General features: G+C 36.0%; 1 protein-coding gene across 2 annotated transcripts in view; it reads right to left on the reverse strand.

Annotated features, from left to right (window-relative positions):
- PDK3 (pyruvate dehydrogenase kinase 3) overlaps positions 1-26,440 on the reverse strand; it is a 137,510-nt gene that overhangs the window by 9,631 nt on the left and 101,439 nt on the right. For both annotated transcript variants that reach the window (XM_074214227.1, XM_074214228.1), the window contains exons 6-8: positions 10,705-10,782; positions 3,665-3,741; positions 125-226 (exon numbers count right to left, since the gene is read on the reverse strand). In XM_074214227.1, the coding sequence (XP_074070328.1) occupies positions 125-226; positions 3,665-3,741; positions 10,705-10,782 (257 nt within the window). The remainder of the gene's footprint in view (positions 1-124; positions 227-3,664; positions 3,742-10,704; positions 10,783-26,440) is intronic.

Genomic DNA, 26,440 nt, shown 5'->3' on the forward strand with positions numbered 1-26,440 from the left:
TTCTTTAGGTGGATAGGGGGAGATGGGAGACAAAAATTAATACTTATTAATTAGAAAATAATTAAAATTTAATTCAAAACCTTTTGAATGACAGAAAAGTAAAATGATTAATTACAATAGTTACCTTAATGGATAAATCTTCTTTGCCCAACGTTACAAGAGTTTTAATAGATGGGTAAACTTCTTTTCTATCTTCAAAAACCTCTACTGTTGCTCTCATTGAGTTCTATAGTTTAAGAAAAAAAAATTCTTTTATTGTTTCCCATCCCCCCATAAAGCTACCTATATAACTCCTCTCCTTCCTGAGATATAAATAGCCAAACAGATTTTTTTTAGGAAAGAACTATATAAAGAGATTTATTTTATTTCCTTGGTTAATGTAATATAATTTACACATAACATTTTTAGATGAATATTTGATGAGAGGAGCATTTGTTCTCCACAAAGATAAAAAAGAACAGTAGATAAAAACCCAGCAATTTTGGAAGTCAAGAAAAACTGGGTTTTTGTTATATCTCTAACATACAGTGAGTACCTAAGATGGACTATGTCTCAGTTTCCACAACCATAAAATAGGGCTAATAATAGCATCCTACTTTCCAGGATTGGTGTGAGGAGTAAATGGTATAACATTTGTAAAGTGCTTAGCATAATACCTGGCTACATATAGGTTTATATCTCTCCTTTCCCCTTCTCTGTTGGAAACTCAGTACCCTAGGTAATTTGCTAAGGATTTAATTTGTGAAACAACTGCTGATCTGCTCATTCCCTTAAATAAAAGGAATTTCTTTGGAGTCAAGGGTGAGGAGCATATTCTACATTAATGAAATCAAAGACCTGGATCCTCCCCTCCCTCCCACCATTATTGTTGTTCTAGTTCAATTGCGTATCCAACTATTCATGACCCTATTTGGGATTTTCTTAGCAAAGATACTGGAGTGGTTTGCCATTTTCTTCTCCAGTTCATATTACAGATAAGCAAATAGGTAGACAGACTTGAGAACAACTTTCTGCAACACCACTTTGGAGTTTTCTTGGCATTTACAGATGAGGATCTAAGACGAACAGGTGAAGTGACTTGCCCAGGATTATCTGAGGAGTATCTGAGGCCAGATTTAAATTTAGGAGAATGAGTCTTCTGGACTCCAGACTGGGCATTTTATCCACTGTGCTACCTGGTTGACCCTCAGGATACTAAGGACTATTACTTAGGACAGTTATCTACTTAAAAGGTAAAAAAGGCTGTAGTTTCTACTATAGGCAGTAGTATCCAAACTGATGAAATCAAATATTCCTTAGGCACTTAAATAGTCTTCATAATCAGGCATTGGGTTTGATGTCAGAAGACCTGGCTCTAAACTTAGTACTTTTGTGACTTTGGATAAGTCACTTAACTTGTCTGAAACAATTTCACCATATATATGGAAGTAGTCCTACAAATTCAAAAAGAAATTGGGGCAAACTAAATTGTACATAAGGATCCCTGTAAGCCACACACTGACTTAGAAAAATACATATTAATAGTAACTATGTTTTACTATATTTTTATTTATTTTGCTAAATATTTCCCAATTAGATTTAAGTTGGTAGCTTTGTGGCAATGTGTTTGACATCTCTGACTAAAGGACACTTAAGATTCATTCCTGTATGATTTTATGCTCTAAATTACTTATTTTCTTTATGATATTTACCTTATTAAAATCTTTACTCTTTAGAATATGGTTCTGCAGAATCCTGAGGGGACTTCCCTGGGGGACAGGGGTCTTACCCCACTGAGGTTATGAATTGATCCTCAAAATTGTGTGATTAAATGGAAGGCTAGGAAGATAGGTCACCTCCAACTCTGTGACAGAGACTAGAACTCATCAGCAAATCTGTCCCCACCCATCTTTAACTTCCAATTCCCCCATACTCTTTCTAACTCCCTCTGTTGTCTAAGCTCTCAACCCTTCTCTTTTTCTGAGCCTAAGGGACTCACAACTGCATCTGTGAAAATGCTATTTGGAAATTCTGCTGCCGTGTCCCATTTCCTGGCTATGGAAGAAATTCTTGGAGGGTTCTGTGTCTAAAGGCAATGACTAATGAGAACTTCATTCTCTTTTCATTCTAGGTGGGACAGAGTCATAAAAGAGACATAGAAAGATTGTGTTTGACATTGCAGAAATCATTACACTACCTTATGTTACAGTCACAGAAAGTGACTCCCCACTTTCTCTCACCCCACATCTCCAATCAGTTTCCAAATCTTGCTTTTTTCCTACCACAACATCTCTTAAATCCTTTCTACTCACAAAGTCATCACCCAAGGTCAGGTCTTCCTCAGAAGGCCTTTAACCTAGAATTTTGTTAATAGCATCTTAAATGGTCTCCTTCAGGTCTCTCTCCTCTCCAATCAGTCCTTCACACAGTGATTTTCCTAAAGCAGAGTATGACCATGTCATTCCTCTACTCAATACACTCCACTTCCTGTTGGCTTCATATTGATTCATGTATATTATTTCATACTTTTTGAACTTCTAGTTTCTGTGCAAGTTGTATACTATATATAATTTAAAAATAACTAAATATTCAGATATGGGGTAACAAATTTAATTTTTTTCTTAATGATAGAGAGTATGAGATCAAAAAGCCTGGGCACCATCATTCTAGAGGATTTTTTTTATACAGGCTGAAATGTTCATGTGAACTGAGTTTACTGAAACTACTTCCATATAAAATCACATTTATCCTATATTTACAGAACAACTTTCCTCTAGGGAGCTCAACAGGGAAGAAAAGATGGATGTTTTCCATAAAAATTAATTATATTACTGTGAAAAGTATGAGATGTCAGATAAAAAAGCAAACATGAGAAAGCTATAACTGTTAAAAAGAATATTCACAATTCAATGCCTACACCTCTACCCTAAAAAAGTTATATCAGTTAATACTATAATTATTTTGGAAGCAAATCAGTACCATTGTGATCTTTCAGGTGCACAATGAATATACTTCATAAATAAAACAGTTTAGATTGAAAATTTAGATCAAAAACATCTTCTGCTTGTACAATTCCTATGTAAACAAAATGACTACAACTTTTTATTGTAAATTCAGTCAGTACTAGAAGTGAAATCAAGAGATAGGTCACAACTTATTCAACAAGAGTAGCAATTTAATGGAAGTACAAAAGATTTTTCTCTTTTCCCCCTCCATCTACTATATATCTTCTCCATGCTTCAGTTGTATGAAAATTAATTTGATTGACTTAGGTATGTAAAAGGCTTAGAGTACATCACAGGAATAACAGCAATGTTTGGAAATATAAGATATTAATAAATATATTTATGATCTGTGTATCATACATTAAAAGCCTTTTCCAGAGACTTGCTTGTTCAAAGCACCCATCATTTCACATAATTAACTATTAAATATGTAGTTTCTAAAATTCACTATAGTGAAAATGTTTTCACATCCATGTGTACCAAAATTCACAAAAAAATACTGTACATAGCAACTTTGAATTGTACAGTGCAAAATATATTATAAACACAGAGGACATCAAAATAGGACTTTTTAAATGGTTATGCAAAGCTTTATTCTTACACTAATTGAATGAATATGTTACAGACCAACCAAAGTAATTTAAAATGAAGATGACTCAATATTCTTAAGTTTTACTTACCTTGAACAATTCAAACAACATGTGGAATAAATGTGAGGGCACATAAACTACCTGAATAGGCTTGTCTGGAGCTTTTGCTGAAAACAAAAACAAAACAAAGCTTTCACTGAAAGACAAAAGTATGAAAATATGCAAGAACCTTTGTGTTGTGTATATATAATGCATGTCTAAGATGTAGAGAGAGCATAAATAGTGTTTAAATGACTGATCTTGGAGTCAAGCAGATTTCTTCTATTTTAGGCATGGTGAAACTGAGGTGTCACAAGACAGTTATCTCATTAGGCATCTCAAAAATTGAAGGTGTGAGAATGTCCAGCAGACAGATATTAATATAATAGGATTTCAGCTCAGGAAAAAGATTATGGATCAGAGTACCAACATCACAAAAATGATTTTAACAAGAAAAAACAACCAGGGAGTCCCACCACCTTAAAATAGAAAATTATCACTCCAAGAGTCTCTGATAAAATATTCCCAATATTCTGAATACTGAATTAAACAATTAAAAAAACACATGTTAAGTGTCTTCTATGTGCAAGACATTGTGCTAGGCACTAGAGATACAAAGGCACCTAACAAAATAATTCCCACAAACAAGAAATGTAACTTTCTGAATCAGCTAATTAAGATGAAAAGATACTAAACTAGAAAGAATAAAAACAGGATGATATGCTGCACAATTGAGGCAACCCCCAACCTGACTGCTGACAAAAAATAGGAGGAAAAGGCATAGGTATCAATAAAGACTACCATTTCTTTAAAAAAAAAATGTTTAACCAGTATAAATCAGTTACCATAAAGAAACCTTCCAATGAGCGCAACATGTGGTCTCCTTGTCAAACAGGAAGACACACCAGTCAAAGGTAACAGTGGTTTAGCAAAGTGTAAATTTTGGTTGTGTACCCTATCAATAAAATGTTTGAGCATGAAACCAATCTATTTATTATTAAAATTTTCAGAAAACAATAAAGTATGATAAAAGACAAAATAACATCTGATCTTGGTGTCAACAGGGAACCACTAGAGGGATGTGGTCAATAGGGAACCACTAGAATTTACCGAAGGGGAGGGATGTGGTTAGATCTGTGATTTAGGAAAAATTACTTGGTGGCTATGTAGTGGGTGGACTAGAAAGGAGAGAGAACTGAATGAAGCATGGAGACCAACAAGAAGGATATTCCAATAATGTAAGGGAGAGATGATGAAGGACCTGAACCTGGGTATTGGTTATATGGGCAAAGAGAAGGGCAGGGAAACATAAGAAGAGGTAGAAACAAAAAGAGTGGACAACTGAATAAGATATACTATATTACAAAAGAAGAACTGTGCAGAAGAAGTAGCAGAAAAGACTCCATCAAATAAATGTATGAACAGAAGAAAGATGGGACTGATCATGGAGAAAAAATAAAGGATGGAGAGTTCCATTAAATTACATATTTTGTCAGAGTCGCACAAATGGGTTGTAATTTGCATCACTGATGAGAGAATGTATTGATGAGATCATAAATTTCATTAAAGTGCTAAAGTAAAGGAGGCCTACTCTACTATATTAAAGTCTATACAAATAGAAAAAACTATTCAAATGGCATCCATGCCTTGGCCAAGACTTCTACTAACTTCACAAGTACCAGTCAAGAAAAGACATATCAGTATTTGTCCAAGTTCCAAGCATGTTGACCTCTGATAGCTTTAATATGTGAAGGGTTGGACGACAAGCAATTAATTTTTTTCAGTTACAATAACTCATGAATACTATTTATTAATGTATGGAGGATGTCATTATGCATTAGTAAAGGGTGTACTCACACTAATGAAATCATGAATCCTTAAAGTCCTTATCTGACAGAGAAGTGTGCACATTTATAGTTTAAAAAAAAAAGAAAGGGAGAAATTCAGGATGTTCTAGAGAGTTAGGTCATGAGGGCGATATGGCATATATTTCACTAGTACAGAATCTGAGAATTGGAAGAGACTTCAGAGGACACCTGAACCAAAATTTCCTCTATAATATACCTGACAAATGGTTGTCCAACCTTTCTGAAAACACTACTCTAGAAAATATTAATCCATACCTTCTGAAGGCAACCCACTGTACTTTTGGATAGTTCTAATTGTTAAAAAGTTTTTCCTTATATCCAACATAAAGATCTAAATGTCGCTGCAATTTCTACTTGAGGTGCCTATTTCTGCATTCTGGGACAAAAGAGAGCAAGTTTAATTCCTCTTTCATGTTAGAGTTCTTTAAATATTTAAAGATAGTCAATATGTACTCCTTTAATCCTTATCATATTTTCCTTTCTCTAACTCAGATATTTCTGGTTCCTTCCATCTTCTACATGGCATGATCTTGAGACTCTTCTCCATCCTAGTGGCTTCTTCCAGAAGCTCCTCAACTTACCAATGTCTTTTCTAAAATAAGGCACATAAAATCTAACGCAAAACTTCAGGTGTAACCTGACCACCCAGAGTCAAAGACTATTAACACCACATTTAGGAATATAATACTTCTTGATATAGACTAAGATGATGCTGATCTTTCTGGTCACTACATGATTCTTCAAATTGACCTTGGGTTTACAGTTCACTAACTCCCCTCCCACCCCTGTCCAATGCTTTTAGAAAAACTACTCTCTGGCTATGATTTCCATGTCTTATATTTTCAAAATTTTAAACTAAAGCAATCTCACTTTAGTAAATTTAGACCAACATGCTATATTGTGTGGATCCTGTTATCTAGTATGTTAGCTATTACTCTTAGTTTAATGATTTCTAAAAATTAGCTAAGTATGTCATCTATACCTTTAAGTCATTGACAAAAATGTTAAATGTTAAAAAGAACAAGCACAAATAACAGGGTGCCTCTACTAAAGATCTCTATCTAAATACAAAATAATAAATAAGAATAAATACTTATTCTATGGATTCTATTATAATTTACTTAATTATAATTAATTCTAATCCATGCCTCTCCTTCTTGTCCACAAGAATAGCACAGGAGACTGTCACATATTTTGCTAAAACCCAGATAAAGAAAACCTGCAGAATTCCTTTCTGACACTAATTTTATTGCATAATAAGTGTGAAATCATTTAGAATGGAAGCACTGAGCTACAACTCTAAATGGGAGTTTATTGAACATTACAATTTTTAGGAGATATTCAGCACCAATTTCTTATTTCCATTTATATGTGGAAAACTTTTACTTGTCCCAAGTGAGGAATATTTTTCAAATTTATTTCCAAAGCAGCACGTCTTCACTACAAGAGATATTGGCAAACTATTACTATCTTATGCTAAATTTATTTAATTATCAGAAAAGAGGACTTCAAAAATTAGCAATGAGGTATTATCAGAAATGGAGAGGGCTATTAATCTTATCACAAAGGTGCTCAATTTGCCCAGTGTGACAGTTTTGGCTAGTAATGAAAGTGCTGACACAGCATGCTGGCATCTTGGAATCAATAAGAAAAGACTTGCTGCTGTGAATTTCAGAAGAAGTAATGCTACCATTAACTCAAAAGAGCAATTTGTTACTACCTAGGAATTTAAGTTCCATTAGTTCGACAAATATAAATCTGGACAGTTAAGTCAAATTACGCACAACCAGTAGGAAGAGACACAGAGAAACTACTAAGATGTTTCTAAACAGGGATACATAAACCAAGTCCACTTAACTGGTGAATTAAGTTTATAAAGAAAAGGGATGCAACTCTCACTGAAGTATTCCATTTCTCTAACAACTCACTCTGAAAACAAGGAAATATATTCACATCATTGTTTTATATTAGGCTGCTCTACTCCTCTTCAAAAGGGAATCAGCTCATCCTTTTACAATAATGCAGAGAGCTCTGAAGAGAACCCTAGGAAAGGAAATCTTTTACATTCCAGAGAGGCAGTGTGGCATATTAGGTAAAAGTCAGGCCCAGAATCAGGAAGCCTTGGCTTCCATTCACATTTCTGACACACTAACTATGTTACCCTTGAGCAAATAACTTACCCTTTCAGTGTTCCCAAGTAATTCCTTAAAGATGAAAAGTGGCAAAGAAGTTATGCATCTATATTTGTGGAGATTTCCTTTACCAGGAGTTCTCTACACAAAGTAAGTCGTACTCCAAATGAAAACAAAACAAAACCTAGCTTGTCCTAGAGAAGATGCTGTTTCTTGAAACTGTAAACAAAAAAACAGTTCTTATAGAGTAGGCGAGACCCCCTAAAAGTCTATAGCTACCTCCCTACCTAGCTTGTCAACATTTTAGTTAAAAGCATGAAAAAGTATTATGAATTATAAATTTAAAGGTACTATAATCAGGAGGAACTTAAAACATGTTCAAATTCAGTTAAGATTTATTATTGCTAATGCTGAAGGTACTTCAATTAAACAAATTTTTAATATGTGTCTATTCATTCATTTATTCAACCAAAAAAAAACCACACACATATCAAGTGACTATTATTTGCAGATCACTGAATCAGACTTGAGGATTTAAAAAAAATTAGATGATACGCACCCCCCCCAAGCTCAAAAAGCTCCCACAAAAGTTTAGCACAAATAATGCGCAAGCTGCTTCATTTCTGGGGGTCTCAACAGTCTCATACATAAGGAGGTTGGACTAGATGTCCTCAAAGGTCCCTTTCAGTTAGAAAGTCTTGATGCCATGAGGAATGCATACCTCCAAATCCATGAGATAGCATATAACTATGTTGCAGAGATGGAACTGACATAAAACAATAACAAGAACTCAGAAAAGGCGAATATAAATATGGGCCCATTAATCAGGTCAGGATGATTTCATGAGGGAAGAGACTTCAAGTTAGACTTGGAAGGATGTGAACAGAAGGAAGCAAAAGGGAAATCACTTCTATGGTGGGGGGAATAATATGAGTTAAAAAGGAGGCATAAATAAGTACATTAGATTCATAGAAGAAACCAGACTAGGCAGTCAATTTAGAAGCAAATGTTGCAGATTAGTGGGAAATACTGCTTGTTTTCTTAGTGTCTGACAGAATAAATGTTATATTGCAGGGACTTAACAAAGTTTTCTGGAATGAATGAATGAAACAGGCCAGATTTTTGAGAGCCCTGAAAGTCAGGCAAATGAATTCATACTTGACATGGTAAGGAAATTTAAATTATTTAATATTTTTGAACTAGTGAGTGCCATGATAAAAGATTTGCTAAGAAAAACTAGTTTTTCACTTGTACAAAAATATTCATAGCAGCTCTGTTTGTGGTGGTAAAGAATTGGAAATCAAATGAATATCCATCAACTGGAGAATGGCTGAACAAATTAGGGTATATGTACATTATGGAAAGCTATTATTTTATTAGAAACCAGGAGGAATGGGAATTCAGAGAAGCCTAGAAAGACTTGCATGAACTGATGCTGAGAGAGATGAGCAGAACCAGAAGACCATCATACACCCTAACAGCAACATTGGGGTGATGATCAACCTTAATGGACTTGTTCATTTCATCAGTGCCATAATCAGGAACAATTTTAGGGTACCTGCAATAGAGAATACCATTTGTATCCAAAGAAAGAACTGTGGAGGTTTTTTTGTGGACCAAAGACTATTACCTTCAATTTAAAAAAAAGTTGTCTTATGCATTACATAATTTTTCTTTCTCTTATATTTTATTTTTTCCTTAAGGAATGATTTTTCTCTCAACAAATTCAATTTTGATCAATGTATAGCATGGAAACAATGTAAAGACTATCAGACTGCCTTCTATGGAGGGGTGGGGGGGTGGGGAAGTGAGGTTGGAGGAAAAAATTGTAAAATTCAAAACATTATAAAAATTGATAGGAAGAAACTAATGTTATATATAATTGGAAAACAAATAAAATAATTCAATCTACTGAAAAAAAGACTAGTTTTGCTTTTTTTCTTTCAGATATGTCAAACATGAGAATTTGTTAAGCCTCACTATTCACATTTGTTACATAGATTTTGTTTTTCTTTGTTATTGCTTTTTTTTCTGTTTGGGGGCAGATGGGTGGGAGTAAAGAATTAGTTAAGGGTTACTATAAAATCAAAAGTAAGAAAAAATGTTATGTTATTGAAGTCTTTTTTTAAAGAAAAAGAAAAAAGTCAAAAGGAACACATAAATCAGGGCAGCTTGTAAAGTTACATGTTGAATTTATTATAAATTTAAAAGGAAAATCAAGTGATATATATATTGGAATTTTCATGCACAAACATTCTTATTTTGGGTTTCTACTTTTAAATGGAAATGTTAATTTTATTAGATATTTAGCTTCAGGATTTTAAAAATAAGTTATTAAAAAAAAAACAAAAACCTGGTCTGGCAACAGGATGCAGAATAGGTTAGAAGGGAGATCCTGTACAGAAGGAAGAAAAGCAGAGAAAAGGCTTTTTAAAGTAATGCAAGCCTAGAGTGATGATGATGGTGATAACAACAAGAAGAATACCTCATTGCTTTTCCTCAAACAAGACATGCCATCACTTGACTCTGACATCTTTGCTGGCTGCCACCATGTCTTCTGGCTTCTCTGACTTTTTTCAAGTCCCTACTTGAATCTCACCTTCTTTAGGAAGCCCTTCCTGATTGACTTGAGTTCCAGTGCCTTCTCTCTGTGAATTATTTTCCGTTTGTCCTCCCTATAGTTTGTTCATACATAGCTGTTTGAATGCTATCTCTACATTTGACTTTGAGTTCCCTGAGAGCAGGGACTGACTTTTGCCTTTTTTTGGTATCCCTAGAACTTAGCACACTGCCTGGCACAGAGTAGGGGCCTAATAAATGCTTACTTTCTATAAATAATAATGGTCTAAACTGATTTTATCACTGATTTTACATCTATAGTCTCACTTGATCCTCACAACATTGTTGGTATATACCAACTAATATACAGGTATCAATGCCATTATAAAGATAAGGAAACAGAGGCTCAGAAAGGTTCAAGAAATTTACTCAAGATCACATAAGTAGTCATTTGTGCAATAAATGTTAGCTCGTATTAGCAGCAACTAAATTATCTTCTATATGAAGGAACAAAATGAATTTTTATATTTACCATTGAATTCTTCAATTTCCAATTCTGGGGCTGCCATATAATACTGTTCACAAAGCATCTTGGCTGTTTCATATGCATCTGCAAGAAAAAATGTTTTCAAAAGATCTATTATTTTTCTGGAAGAATAAACAAAAATGTATAAATATTTAAAGATTTAACTTTTATGAAGTCTTCCTTATACTTTGAAACAAAGAGCAAAAAAAGATAAGACAAAAAGAGCAAAAAAGATTTTTTACATAGATATATTTAAGAATTACCCTACACCATTCATTCAACAAATATGTGAATACCTACAGTGACTGGAGGACTCTGCTAGGTAAAGATAATTAAAAAGTATAAGAAATTACCTTTTCTCTCAAAGAATTTAAAGTTTAATCAGAAAATCAAAACATTCACATGAATAAATTAAATCACATACCACATACATGAATAGTTTAGAAATCATAAGATTTCATAAGTAAAAGTTAACTTGTAAAACAGGGATCAAAATTTTCATGGAAAAGGTGAACTCTTATTGAAATGAAATTTTTAAGTTTGGTGAAAATCTATGAATCCCTTCTCAGAATCATGCTTTAAAATGCAAAAAGATAAAGTAAACAGAATTATAGAGGAAAACAATTATACTGAAATAGTTCTCAAAATATTTTTTTTAAAGTTCAAATATGACATGTTAAGAACCACTGGCAAAAGCCTGTATCTGGAGATTGGGTTTAACTCTAAGAATGACACAATCTGTGAAGTCTTCAGAAAGTCAACTAATTTCTACAAGCTCAGGTTAAAATTCAAGAATTCTAATTTTTTTTAATTGGACTTACCAAAAAATGAACGCTGAAAATTATCTTTGCATTTTTGCATGTGGTGGGAAAAATAGTTTAAAAAAAGATTTTTTCTCTTTTTTATTTTCCAATTACATATTATGAAAATTTTTCCACATTCATCCATTTATATATTTATGTTACACATTTTTCTACCACTGTCCCTTTCCATCCCCTTCCCCTCAGCAGTGAAGAGTCTAGTAAAAGTTGCTCCTATACATTTATGTTTAAAATGTTACTTATGTCATTTTGTGTATGAGGAATTAGGACTAAGGGGGGAAAAAAAGAAAACCATGAGATAGAAAAGAAAAACACAAGAAAAGTTTTTTTTTAAGTGAACATAGTATCCATTCAGATTCTGTGGGGGTTTTTTGGTTTGTTTGTTTGATTTTTGTTTTTCTCTGGATGAGGATGGCATTGTCCATGACATGTTTCCCAGGGCTATCCAAGACCTCTGAACTGCTGAGAGGAGTTGCAGCCATCATAACTGGTCACCTCACAATGTTGTTGTTAATGTGTACAATATTCTCTTGGTTCTATTCCTTCCTTCAACATTAGTTTATGGTAATTCTTTCCATGCTTCTCTAAAGTTTGGCTATTCATGACTTCTTGTTCAGTCATTCCCCAATTGATGGGCATCCCTTCAATTTCCAATTCTTTGCCACTACAAAAAGAGCTGCTATCAGTATTTTTGAATATGTGGACTTTTACCATTGTTTTACAATTTCTTCTGGATATAAGTCCTAGAATTGGAATTGCTGGGTCAAAGGGCGTGAACAGTTTTATTGCTCTTGGGCATAGTTCTAACTCCATAGTTGGCCATAGTTCACAATTCCATCAGCAATGCATCAATGTCCCAATCTTCTCACAATCTCTCCAACATTGATCATTTTCCCTTTGAGTCATCTTAGTCAATCTGACAGGTTTGAGGTGGTACCTCAGTGTTGCTTAAAAAAATTCTTAAAATATTTCTCCTTACAAGCCCTAGTCAAAACTTTATCTTGTCAATTTTTTGAAGAACATGTGATATTCAGAAGCTATAATTAACTCAGAGACAGAGAAAGGGAAAAGAGAGATAAATACAATGCTTACTATACCAGGCACTGTAACTAAACACTTTATCAGTAACATCTTATTTGATCCTCATAATAACCTTAGGAGACAGATAGTATTATTATCTTCATTTTACAGCTGAGGTAACTAAAGCAAGCAGTGATCAAGTGACTTGCCCAGGGTCATATAGCTAGTAAAGACAGGAGGTAGGATTTGAACTCAGGTTTTCCTGACTCCAGTCAGTCCTTTATCCACTGTGCCATTTAGTTGTTCTTTATATTGAACACAAAAACAAACTAAAAAAAAGCCATTTTCAAATAATTTGCCTTATATGTCAAAATTATATAAGGTTCAATGGCAAACCTGACTACTGAAACTATTTTGTTAATCTGTCGCAGGGTAACAAAGGAAGTGTAAAACAGGGAGATGTCTGTTTCCAAGTGACATGGAAGAAAGTCATCACAAGGTCAAAATTCATCCAAAAGATGAATTTCCTATAAATGATGATAAATTTCTAAAGTGCTACAAAGCCTCCTCAATGAAATTTACAACAATCCAATAGCTAGTCTAACCAGTCACACTGGGTGAAAAAAAGTATATGAAAAATTTATGACATGGAATTAGAGAGATGGTTCATTAAATAAGATCACAGGCAGCTAGGTGTTGCAGAGGATACAGCACTGGCATTGAAGTCAGAAGGACCAGAGTTCAAATCTGACCTCAGAAAACAGACACTAACTAGTTGTGTGATCCTGGATAAGTCATTTAACCCTGACTGCCTCGATTCCAGAGCTATATCCAGTCATACTGACTTGTTTCTGGCCACTGGACCCAGATGAATGGAGGAGAAAGTGAGGTGGTGACTTAGCACAGCACCAGTTTACTCAAATCCAATTCATGTGCTTGTCATGGCATCACTCCTTGATGTAATGTTCTTCTTCAAGAATGAAAGACAAGGGCGGCTAGGTGGCGTAGTGGATAAAGTACCGACCTTGGAGTCAGGAGTACCTGGGTTCAAATCCGGTCTCATAGACACTTAATAATGACCTAGCTGTGTGGCCTTGGGCAAGCCACTTAACCCTGTTTGCCTTGCAAAAACCTAAAAAAACAAACAAACAAAAAAAAAGAATGAAGGACAAGGGTGGCTAGATGGCACAGTGGATAAAGCACCAGCCCTAGAGTCAGGAGTACCTGAGTTCCAATCCGGTCTCAGACACTTAATGATTACCTAGTTGTGTGGCCTTGGGCAAGCCACTTAACCCCACTTGCCTTGAAAAAACCTAAAAAAAAAAAAAGAATGAAGGACAAATATTATTATTATTATTATCACCAATATACACATCTTGGGCTACAGTCAGAAAATGGGTTAGTTCCAAAACAAAAAGTAGCCTGGAATGCATATAAAAATTATAGTGCTTTCAATGGAGTACTGCTGCAAAAGTTTCTCTCTTCAATATAAATATTCTTTAAGTGATGGTATTGGGTACTAATAAAATATAACAATCAGAACAATTCAAATCACAAATAACTAGAAAGCTACACTGCAGATGGAAGTATGCTATTGTACACTATCGCTGGTGACTTCCAATAAGAGTCAAAAACAGGTATCACTGGTACGTGATATAACAAGATGGCCTAGACAAGATTAAGATAATAAGTAGACATCCTGGTTGATACATTCAAGACAGTTGAGACAAAAAAGAACAAGAAAAGGCCTCTTGTCTCATTTCTTTGCCAAAGAAGTAGGCCTTTGGATGTGGAATGTTATATATACTGTTGACCTTTATTGATATATGGGTTAATTTTGCTGCATTTCCCCTCCTTTTATTCTTTATTATAAGAGATAGTTTTCTGGAGCTGTTGGGAAGGAATACAATGAGAAATGTAAGTGAGGGTGGCTAGGTGGTGCAGTGGATAGAGCACCGACCCTGGAATCAGGAGGACCTGAATTCAAATCCAGCCTTAGACACATATTACCTAGCTCTGTGATCTTGGGCAAGTCACTTAACTCCTTGCCAAAAAAAAAAAGTAAGTGACATTAAAAACAAAAGACATCAATAATTTGAAAAACAAAACCTGGAAAGTTACCAAAATGCTGGAGAGATTTTCTGTGGAGGATTTATGATTAAACATGAATCACATAAGAGTAGACTACTTTCAATCTGATTAAATGAAGGAAAAGTATGGAATATTCAAAGTACCCAAGGGAAATGTAAGTGTATATGCCTTATAATTAACTAAGCCAGATTGAGATGTCTTCAAGGATCTTTCTTTTATTTCTTTTCTCATGCTTAATAGTAATTAATATGGTATATATGCATAAAGAAAATATGGAAGGCACAAGGTTAAAAGAACAAGATGGTATTTATTGTGGCATAAGAGAGACTATTTGGAACTTATGTTGAATATTTATTCAAGATTTGCTTTGCTTTGAATTGTGGGCAACTATTGTAATGCAGTAGATAAAGAACTAAAACTGGATTCATGAAGATTTGACTCAGGATCAAGCTAAGCCTCTGCCATACTGACAGTTGACTTAACCTTTTAGTGCTCTGCCTATCACTTATAGGTGACCTGCTAGCCTGTATGTATCAGTGGAAGTAATTTCCACATAGGTAATTCCTCAAATCAGTAAAATCACAGGTTTAGTCCAAATTGGCAAGTGAAGCCCAGTTACAGTCCAAATTACAAACTCTTTAGGAAAGAGAACAGAGAACTTAGAAGGAATCTGCTGCCCATCACACATCCCTAGCACTTTCACTACAGGTGGAATATTGGAAAGAACAAAGATTTAAATGGTCCTGCAGTTAGATCACTATCTACAGGGTGACTGGGGTAATGATATAGGGAATTACTTACAAGTATTTTCATAAATGATTCCCCCAAGACTTATCCAATGTTTATAAGCTATAAGGAGCAGGGTTAACAATTTTATCTTGTACTTGGCACAGGCTTCAACATCACTGAAGTGTAACCTGTGTCTGGGTACTAGGAATATAGAAGTATAAAATTCTGCAATGTGAAATCTCAAAGGACAAACACAGATTCAAAATTCACTTGCTTTTTGTGTTAGCAAAAAAAAGCAGAAAAGCTATGCTGCATCTCCATCTAGTGACAGATGTTAGCACAAGTAGGAGACTCAGAGACTTCAAAACCACATTCCTCCAAATCTACAATTTTTAATGCTAACATTAGAAACTTTTTTATTATTAATTTACATTTTATAAAGTCAATATCAACTGCCATGAATAATAATATAGATATTATCATTAAAAAGTAGAATCCTATCCTACTTTAGAAGTCCTATTATAGTACAAGATATATAGTGTGTTTTTGTGTATGTGTATATGTGACAGAATTCTAAGAAACTAAAAACTCTTAGCAATGATAATGAAATCTTCACCGGTATCCTTGAGAGATCATCTTTGCATTCCCTACTCCCCCAGTATATAGTATATTTTCATACAGAATTAATGCATTTGGAAAACTCTAAGATGTTAAAGAAAATTTAGTCACAAAACTTGATGTTCTTTTTCAGTGGCTGTGTGGTCTATATTCCCAGGCTAAAGAATAACAAATGAAGTTTTTTAAAGTTTGGAAAATAATTATTTTAAGATTTTGTTAATGATACTGGCTAAATTTGAGTCCTACTTGGTTCTCTTTTTAAAAAAGATTTATAGAAGAAGACTTCATATAATGAAGTCTTTTTTTTTATTAAACAGTGGTCCAATAATATACTTAAATGTTATTAATAGATCACTGTGACTGACTTAATAGGAAAGCAGAGACACAAGAAAAAATAAATATTAGTCACTATTCCTAAAAGAGAAAACAAAACAGAAACTCCTAGATGCTTAAAGGACAAAATACCAACACTTTAGTCAGGCTTTTAAGTTCCTTCACCACTGACTACTTCTTATCTCCTTTAGCAGATTTATTTCATGTTATGTGACTCCAGGAACATTATGTTTCAATCAAACTAGTCTAGACATTTCATCTCCCATCTCCACATCACTTCCTCCTCATAATCCTTGACTTCCTTTGAGACTAGATGGCAAAAAAGATAGGGCACTGGGCCTGGAGTCAGAAAGACCTGCATACAAATGTGACCTCAGACTTCCAAGCTGGGCGAGCCTGAGCAAGTCATTTACTCTCTGTTTGTTTCAGTTCTCTCAGTTGTAAAATGATATAATAATGACCCTTCTCTCCCAGGGCTGCTGTGAGGATTAAATGAGTTAATAGTGTTTAACTCAGTGCCTGGACTGTAAATGCTATATAAATGTTAGTTAATAGTAGCATTATTCCTCAAGGCACTACCCATCTCCCCCAGGAAACTTGCCTGTGCTCTCCTACCGCTCCCAAGTAGAATCAAGGTCTATCTTTCTTTTGCTTGAGCCTTGTACATAGCAGGTAATGTGTGCTGACTGAGCAGAGCTCCTCCAAAGCCCTGCAGAAATCTCTCTGAGAGGGGGCAGAGCCAAGCTGGAACTATGGAGGTAGGAATTCCCAGAAGCTCTCCCCAGACCACTCCAAATGCCTTAAAACAATGACCCTAACCAAATTCTAGAGGGGTAGAACACACAGAAAGACTAAGAGAAACAATTTTCCGGCCCAAGACAACTTGGAGGATCTTCGGGAAGGGTCTGTTCCACCAGGTTTGGAAAGAGCTATAGCAGAGCCTGGGCCAAAATTGCACCATGCAGAGCAAACTAGCTCCAGTCTTCCAGGAACAGCCCACTGGTCTGGGAGCACCTGGGTCCAAGGTAGCAGGGGCGATTTCCAGACCTCTCAGTCCAGGAACTGCCAAGGACAACTTGGAAGGTCAGTGGGGAAACTGCCGCACCAGAGTGAGTATAGAGCCTGGGCTAGTGCTGGCCTCAGAGCAGCCCCACCCCTTGAACCTGCAGTGACACCCAGCAGCTGCTGCCAGAATGTTCAGTCCAGATGGTAAGGGGGTCAGGGAGATTGCAGGGCTCTCTCTGCTATCCCTGGAGGAGGACTCTGTTTCTTTGTCCATACTCAGATCTAGGTCAAGTCTGCCACAGAGGAGCAGGGACACACCCTTACAGTTCCAGGGCAGAGGGGAGTGCTTTTGGTCATCCACAGGCCATAGCACAGGCCAGGAGAGCAGTCAGAGCTTCTCATAAGCCCTTAGAAGAATTGAAGTACCTGGGGAACTGTCCCAACCCCCCCCCCCCCCCAAAAAAAAAGCTTTAGAAGTGCATTAAAATCATGTCACAGGCTGGGGAAATGAGAAAAAAAAAACAGAAGAAGAACCTGATCACAGCAAATTACTTTGGTCCCATGGAGGATCAAAACATATTCAGAAGACGACAAAGTCCAAGCTTCTGTATCCAAAGCCTCCAAGAAGATTAGGATTTGTTCTCAAGTTATGAAAGAGCTCAAAAAAGATTTTGAAAATCAAGGGAGGAAGAGGAAAAATTGAGAAGAGAAATGAGAGCAATATAGGAAAATCATGAAAAACAAGTTAGCAGTTTGGTGAGATACAAAAATAACCAAAGAAAATAACATGTTAAAAACCAGTTTAGGTCAAATGGGAAATGCAGTCCAAAAAGTTAATGAAGAGAAGAATGCCTTAAAAAGCAGAACTGGCCAGATGGAAAAGAAGCTAAGAAAGCTCTCTGCAGAAAACAACTCCTTCAAATGCAGGATGGAGCTAAAGGAAGAGGATGACTTTGCAAGAAATCAAGAAACAATTAAAACAATACCAAAACAATGAAAAACTAGAAGAAAATGTAAAATATCTCACTGGAAAAACTGACCTGAAAAACAGATCCAGGAGAGATAATTTAAAAATCAATGGGCTTGGGGGTGGCTAGGTGATACAGTGGATAAAGCACTGGCCCTGGAGTCAGGAGTACCTGGGTTCAAATCTGGTCTCAGACACTTAATAATTACCTAACTATGTGGCCTTGGGCAAGCCACTTAACCCTGTTTGCCTTGCAAAAAAAAAAAAAAAACCTTAAAAAAAAAAAATCAATGGGCTGCCTGAAAGTCATGACTAGGAAAAAGAGTCTTGACTTCATTTTTCAAGAAATAATCCAGCAAAATTGTCCTATATCCTAGAAGTGAGCATGCGGGGGGGGGGGGGGGGGGACAGAAATTGAGGGAGGAAGTGATTCAGAGAAGAAATTCAGAAAAGAAATAACATACAGTAAATAGGGAACAGAAATCTATCTTACCCTAGAGGAAAAAAAGAAGAAGGAAGGGATGGGAGAAAAAGGACAGGGGGAGGAGAGGGTAGATTGTGGGAGAGCATAGTCAGATACAACAAACATTTGAGAAGGGACAGGGTGAAAGGAGAGAGAAAAGAATAAATGGGAGTGGGAAGAAATAGAATGGAGGGAAATACAGCTTACAATAGCAACTGTAGGGAAAAAAGTATTGAAGCACTTATGATAAAGAATGCAATCCATGCCAGAGACAGAGTCAGTGGTATCTAAACACAGACAGAAGTACACTTTTTTTTTCTCTCACTATTTTTCTTGAGGTTTCTCTATCTTTGTGGGAAGGGAGGGGGAGTGTTTACTTTTACATCAAGATTATAATAGTAGTGTGAAAATTAATTAATTTTAAAAAGCTATCTTGGTGAGAATTTAAAACTTTAATTTTCATAGACTCAGAGTTGGAAAGACGTGAAGCACAGATGGCCTTTATGATATCTCTGACCAAAATAAGACTTCCCAATATCACATCTCTGACAAATCATTTATTACCCTTACTCTGCTTGAAGATCTCCAGTAAGAAAAGAAACCCACTATACCATGAGATAATGTGTTTAATTTTTGGACTGCTATAATAATTTAAATGCTTTTCTTTATGCTGAGATGAAAATCTGTCTTGTAGGACCATTAGATCCCCAAAGTTTTTTCTTCTTCAATTCCTTCAACTGACTCTTTTTTTATAAGATAACATTTCAAATTCCTTTTCCCTTCTTGACACTTGCTAGCTGTGTGACCTTGGGCAAGTCACTTAACACTGACTGCCTCACATTCAGGGCTATCTTCAGTTGTCCTAATTCACATCTGGATACAGATATGTATCAATGGATATAGATGACTCTGGAGGAGAAAGTGAGGCTGGTGACTTAGTACAGCAACCCCTCACTCAAATCCAATTTGTGTGTTTGTCATATCATCTCCCTGATATCATGGTCTTCTTCAAAAATGAAGGACAAGGGGCAGCTAGGTGGCTCTGTGGATAGAGCACTGACCCTGGAGTCAGGAGGACCAGAGTTCAAATATGCCCTCAGACACAATAATTACCTAGCTGTGTGACCTTAGGCAAGTCACTTAACCCCCATTGCCTTGCAAAAAAAAAAAATGAAGGACAAACAATATCTTCCAGCTTGTTCAAGGTACCCTCTACAATGAGGTAATCCTCCATATGTTATATTTTACACAGAACATTTTACACGCATAACTGTTACCTTCTCTACTAAAATGTAATGTTCTTAGGAAAATGATTATTTGCCTTTTGTCTTTGGATCTTTGGTACTCAGCAAGGTATCTGACGCAAGTAGTCACTTAAATGCTCATTGACTTACTGAAGAATTAAAAAAAGCCCATCATATTTGACAATTAAGTGATCACTGATGGCTTGGTCTCAAAGACACCAAAATAACATCATTATGTGGGAATAAGTCAGTCACAAATAGCCCATAAGAACATTTGGAGTGGAGAACTTCCGGCCAAGATGGTGGAGAGAAGACAGACACAGTTCTAAAGTCTCCTGATCTCTTCCCCATCTATCACATGAAACAAACCTCTTAAAAGAAATCCGAACCAGGAAACCCAAAAAGAAAAGCCAGGAGAGGAACATCTACCTCAGGATTTGTCTCCCGCAGCAGCCTTGGCTGAGTACCCAGCCTTGGCTGAATACCGCCAGGTGAGTCTGGGCTCTGAGGGAGGATCAGCCCCCGATCAGCCAGATTAACAGCTGAATTGGAACCAGGAGTCTGAGGGCCCGAGAGCCGGACTTACTGGATCAGCGGTGGGGCTGGACGAAGGGGGCTAGGGTCTGCAGGGAAGCAGAGGCGCTGGTGTTGGTGCTGTCCCCGTGGAGCTTGGGGAAGGGGCTGCGGGGAGAGGTCTGGTGCAGGAGAGCTGCAGACGCCATCCCTGGGCTCCTCAGGTCTGAGAAACTCTGAGTCCAGGCCTCCATTGCACTGACACCTCCTCCAAAACAAACAATTGCAAACTACTTCTACCTCAGGCCCAGGTGTGTGAGCAGAAGAACCAGCCCAGCTGAGGAATGACCTCAGGCCAGGGTAAAGCCCATCATTGATTGAAGGCAAAAGAATTCAATAGCTCCAACTCCTCCCTTCAAGCAAAAGGAGAAGGCCTCTTAACCAAGGTCACAGACACTCCAGAGAAAGCAACAGAGAAAATGCACTCAGTAAAGCCTTTGGCAATCCCAAGCCCAGGTGAACCAGCCCCCCTCCCCCAATTCAAGGTCTTAGCATAATGAACACAGGTCAGCAGAAAGGTGGATCCACAGGAAAATTCCTGAAAGGGAAAGACCCCAACTCAGAGAAACCTGGAACCTCTGAGGAGAATACAATCTGGTCTCTAGCACAGAAAGACTTCCTTGAAGAAATAAGGAAGAAGCTTAAAAATTTGGGAGAGACAATTGATACCTTGCAACAAAAAAACAAAACCTTAGAAAGTACAATTGGACAAACACAAAAGGAGAATAAATCTCTCAGATCCTCAAATGAGCAAATGCAAAGAGAAATTCTCTCAAAACCTCAATTGATCAAATGGAAAGCTCTTTCAAAAGTAGAATTGACCAATTGGAAAAGGAGTTGCAAAAGGTTAATGAAGAAAACTCCTCCCCCCCAAAAAGAATGGAGTCTACAGAAACTAATGACTCCACGAGACAGCAAGAGTCAGTTAAACAAAATCAAAAAATAGAAAAAATAGTAGCAAATGTAAAATACCTCATCAACAAAACCACTGACCTCGAGAATAAATCAAGGAGGGGCAACCTGAAAATTATAGGACTTCCTCAAAACATTGAAGAGAAAAAAAAGCCTGGACTTAATATTACAGGATCTAGTGATGGAAAAACTGCCCTGATATCATGGAATCAGAGGGCAAAGTAGTTATTGAAAGAGTACATCGATCCCCACCAGAAAAGGATCCTAAAATGAAAACACCAAGGAATGTTGTGGCCAAACTCCAAAACTATCAGATAAAAGAGAAAATCCTGCAAGCAGCCAGAAAGAAACAATTTAAATATCAAGGAGCCACAGTAAGGATCACGCAGGACCTGGCTGCATCAACTTTAAGGGATTGAAGGGCCTGGAACAAGATATTTCGAAAAGCACAGGATCTTGGAATGCAGCCAAGAATCTACGTTCCTGCAAAGCTGAGCCTTCTCTTCCAGGGAAAAAGATGGACATTTAATGAAATGGAAGAATTCCAAAAATTCCTGATGGAAAGACCAGAGCTAAATAGAAAATTTGGACTTGGACATCAAACAGGAGGTTCAAGAGACACATGAAAAGGTAAAAAAAAAAAACAAACAAAGGGGGGGTGGTAAAAGGAAAAAAAAAATGCAATCCAGTAAGTTGAAACTGGCTATATCCCAGCATGGGGGGGGGGGGACCTCTCATAAATCCTGAGAAATGTAACTCTAACAGAGAGAATATACCTAGTCAGAAATGATGGACATCCATGACCTATCCATGAGACTGCTATCCAATGGGATGTAACTGGCTTTAACCCCACTTGGGAGAAAGACTCTAATAACTCTCAGGAATTTTGACTCTATTCAATAGAATATATACTGAACTAGAAGGGACAGACACTCAGAATTTTCTATGACCTAGATAGAATGATCTAAAAAAATACACGACCTCCTTAAAAAGGGGGACAAGAAAGAGACGGGAGGAGGGAGGGGATTGAATGGGACAAATCTCATTACACTAAGAGGTACAAAAAATCTATGGTAATAGAGGGGAAGAAGGGAGCAGAGGAGAAACACCTGAATCTTGTTCTCATCAGATTTGGCTTAAAGTTAACCTACACGTACTCAGTTAACTTATAAAACATCTAACCTTTCAAGTATTAAAAGGGGAAAAGGGGAGGGGGAGATGGAGAAAAGGAAGGGGAGTGGGGGAAATAAGGGGAAATAACAAAAGGAAGGGAAGGGAAAAGGGAAAAAGGGAAAGGGGAAAGAAAGGGGAGGGTGTGATATAGGAGGGCAAACACACTGAAGGGGGTGGTATTCAAAAACAAAATACTGGGGAATATGGATAAAAAGGGGGGAAAGGGGGAAAATACAGAGGGAAGATAGCACAGAGGGCAATAAAGAATTAGTAATCATAACCTTGAATGTGAATGGGATGAACTCTCACTTAAAATGTAAGCAAATAGCAGAGTGGATTAAAAACCAGAATCCTACAATATGCTGCTTACAAGAAACTCATTTGAAGCAGAGAGATACATATAGAGTAAAGGTAAAAGGATGGAGCAAAATATATTTTGCTTCAGCTGAAGTAAAAAAAGCAGGGGTAGCAATCCTTATCTCAGACAAAGCAGCAGCAAAAATAGATAGCATTAAAAGAGATAAGGAAGGAAACTTTATCCTCCTAAAAGGTACCATAAACAATAAAGTCATTTCAATATTGAATGTATATGCACCCAGTGGGACAGCACCCAAATTCTTAGAGGAGAAGCTGAAAGAATTACAGGAAGACATTGACAGGAAAACTCTACTAGTAGGAGCCCTCAACCTCCTGCTATCAGATCTAGATAAATCAAATCATAAAACAAACAAGAAAGAAATTAGGGAGGTAAATACATTGTTGGAAAAATTAGATATGGCTTCTCTGCAGTACATGGAACTTATACAAAAATTGACCACGTACTAGGACATAAAAACCTAATGATCAACTGCAGAAAGGCAGAAATAGTGAATACATCTTTCTCAGATCATAACACAATAAAAGTCATATGCAATACTGGGCCAAGGAAATACAGACCCAGAACAAATTGGAAACTGAACAACCTCATTTTAAAAAATGAGTGGACCAAAAAACAAATTATAGAAAGAATTAACCATTTTATCATAGATAATGATAATAATGAAACAACATACCAAAACCTATGGGATTCATTCAAAGCAACTCTCAGGGGATATATTATAGCTCTAAATGCTTATATGAATAAATTGGAGAAAGAGGAAATCAATGAACTAAACATGCAACTAAAAAAATTAGAGAAAGAACAAATCAAAAATCCCCAATCAAATACCAAATTAGAAATTCTCAAAATTAAAGGAGAAATTAATAAAAATCGAAAGCAAAAAAACTATTGAATTAATAAATAAAACCAAAAGTTGGTATTATGAAAAAACTAATAAAATTGATAAACCTCTGGTCAATTTGATTAAAAAAAAAAGAAAACCAAATTGCTAGTATTATAAATGAAAAAGGTGAATTCACCACCAATGAGGAGGAAATTAAAGCAATAATTCAGAATTATTTTGCCGAACTCTATGCCAATAAATTTGATAATCTAAGTGAAATGAATATTTACAAAAATATGAGTTGCCCAGGTTAAATGAAGAAGAGATTAAATACCTAAACAACCCTATCTCAGAAAAAGGAATTCAACAAGCCATTATTGAACTCCCTAAAAAAAAATCTCCAGGGCCTGATGGATTCACCAGTGAATTCTACCAAACATTTGAGGAACAATTTGTTTCAATCCTATATAAACTCTTTGGAAAAATAGGGAAAGATGGAACTCTGCCTAATTCTTTCTATGAAATCAATATGGTACTGTTACCTAAATCAGGAAGTCAAAACAGAGAAAGAAAATTATAGACCTATTTCCCTGATGAATATAGATGCAAAAATCCTAAATACAATCTTAGCAAAAGGACTACAACAAGTCATCACTAGGATAATACATTATGATCAAGTAGGATTTATTCCAGGAATGCAGGGATGGTTCAATATTAGGAAAACTGTTAGTATACTCAATTATATCAACAACAAACCAATCAGAAATCATATGATCATATCAATAGATGCTGAAAAAGCTTTTGACAAAATACAGCATCCATTCCTATTAAAAACACTAGAGAGCGTAGGAATAAATGGACTGTTCCTTAAAATAATTAGCAGTATCTATCTGAAACCATCAACAAGCATTACATTCAATGGGGAGAGGCTAGAGGCATTCCCAATAAGATCAGGGGTCAAACAAGGGTGCCCATTATCACCACTACTATTCAATATTGTATTAGAAATGTTAGCATCAGCAATTAGAGAAGAAAAAGAAATTGAAGGAATTAGAATTGGGAAGGAAGAGACAAAACTCACTCTTTGCAGATGACATGATGGTCTACCTAGAGAATCCCAAGAAATCATCTAAAAAAACTACTGGAAACAATTAGCAATTTTAGCAAACTTGCAGGTTATAAAATAAACCCTCATAAATCCTCAACTTTTCTATATATGTCTAGCAAGAAACAGCAGGAAGAGCTAGAAAGAGAAATCCCATTCCAAGTAACCTCAGACAGTATAAAATATTTGGGATTCTATTTGCCAAGACAGACTCAGAATCTTTTTGAAAACAATTATAAAACACTTCTCACACAAATTAAATCAGATTTAAATAACTGGGCAAATATCAACTGCTCATGGATAGGGAGAGCTAATATAATAAAAATGACAATTCTACGAAAACTAAATTATCTGTTTAGTGCCCTACCAATCAAAATTCCAAAAAATTACTTTAACAAGTCAGAAAAAAATCGTAAGTAAATTCATATGGAGAAATAAAAAGTCAAGAATTGCCAGGAGCTTAATGAAAAAAAATGCAAACGAAGGTAGCTTAGCACTACCCGATCTAAAATTATATTATAAAGCATCACTCATCAAAACTGTTTGGTATTGGCTAAGAAATAGAGTGGTGGACCAGTGGAATAGACCAGGTGTAAAAGCAGGAGAGGATTATAGTAATCTGCTGTTTGATAAACCCAAAGAGTCTGGCCATTGGAATAAAAACTCCCTCTTTGATAAAAACTGCTGGGATAATTGAAAGTCAGTATGGAAGAAACTTAGATTAGACCAACACCTCACACCCTTTACCAAGATAAGATCCAAATGGTTACAGGACATAGACATAGAAAACAATACTATAAGCAAATTAGAAGATCAAGGACTACTCTACCTGTCAGATCTATGGAAAGGGGAACAGTTTATGACTAAGGAAGAGTTGGAGAACATCACTAAAGACCAATTAGATGATTTCAATTACATTAAATTAAAAGGCTTTTGCACAGATAAAACCAATATAATCAAGATCAAAAGAAAAGTAGTAAATTGGGAAATAATCTTTACAACTAATGATTCTGACAAAGGACTCATTTCTAAAATATACAGAGAACTGAGTCATATTTTTAAAACAAAAAGTCATTCCCCAATTGACAAATGGTCAAAGGATATGCAAAGGCAATTTATAGATGAGGAGATCAAAGCAATCCTTAGCCATATGAAAAAAATGCTCTAAATCATTAATTATTAGAGACATGCAAATTAAAGCTTCTCTGAGGTAATATCTCACACATCTCAGATTGGCCAGTATGACCAGGAAGGATAATGATCATTGCTGAAAGGATTGTGAGAAATCTGGGACACTATTACACTGTTGGTGAAGCTGTGAACTCATCCAACTCTTCTGGAGAGCTATTTGGAACTATGCCCAAAGGGAAACAAAAATGTTCATACCCTTTGACCCAGCAATACCACTACTCGGTCTATACCCTGAAGAGATGAAGAAAAATGGTAAAAACATTATTTGTACAAAAACATTTATAGCAGCCCTGTT

Source organism: Macrotis lagotis, chromosome 1, assembly GCF_037893015.1.
Source record: "Macrotis lagotis isolate mMagLag1 chromosome 1, bilby.v1.9.chrom.fasta, whole genome shotgun sequence".
NCBI classification, from domain to species: Eukaryota; Metazoa; Chordata; class Mammalia; order Peramelemorphia; family Peramelidae; genus Macrotis; species Macrotis lagotis.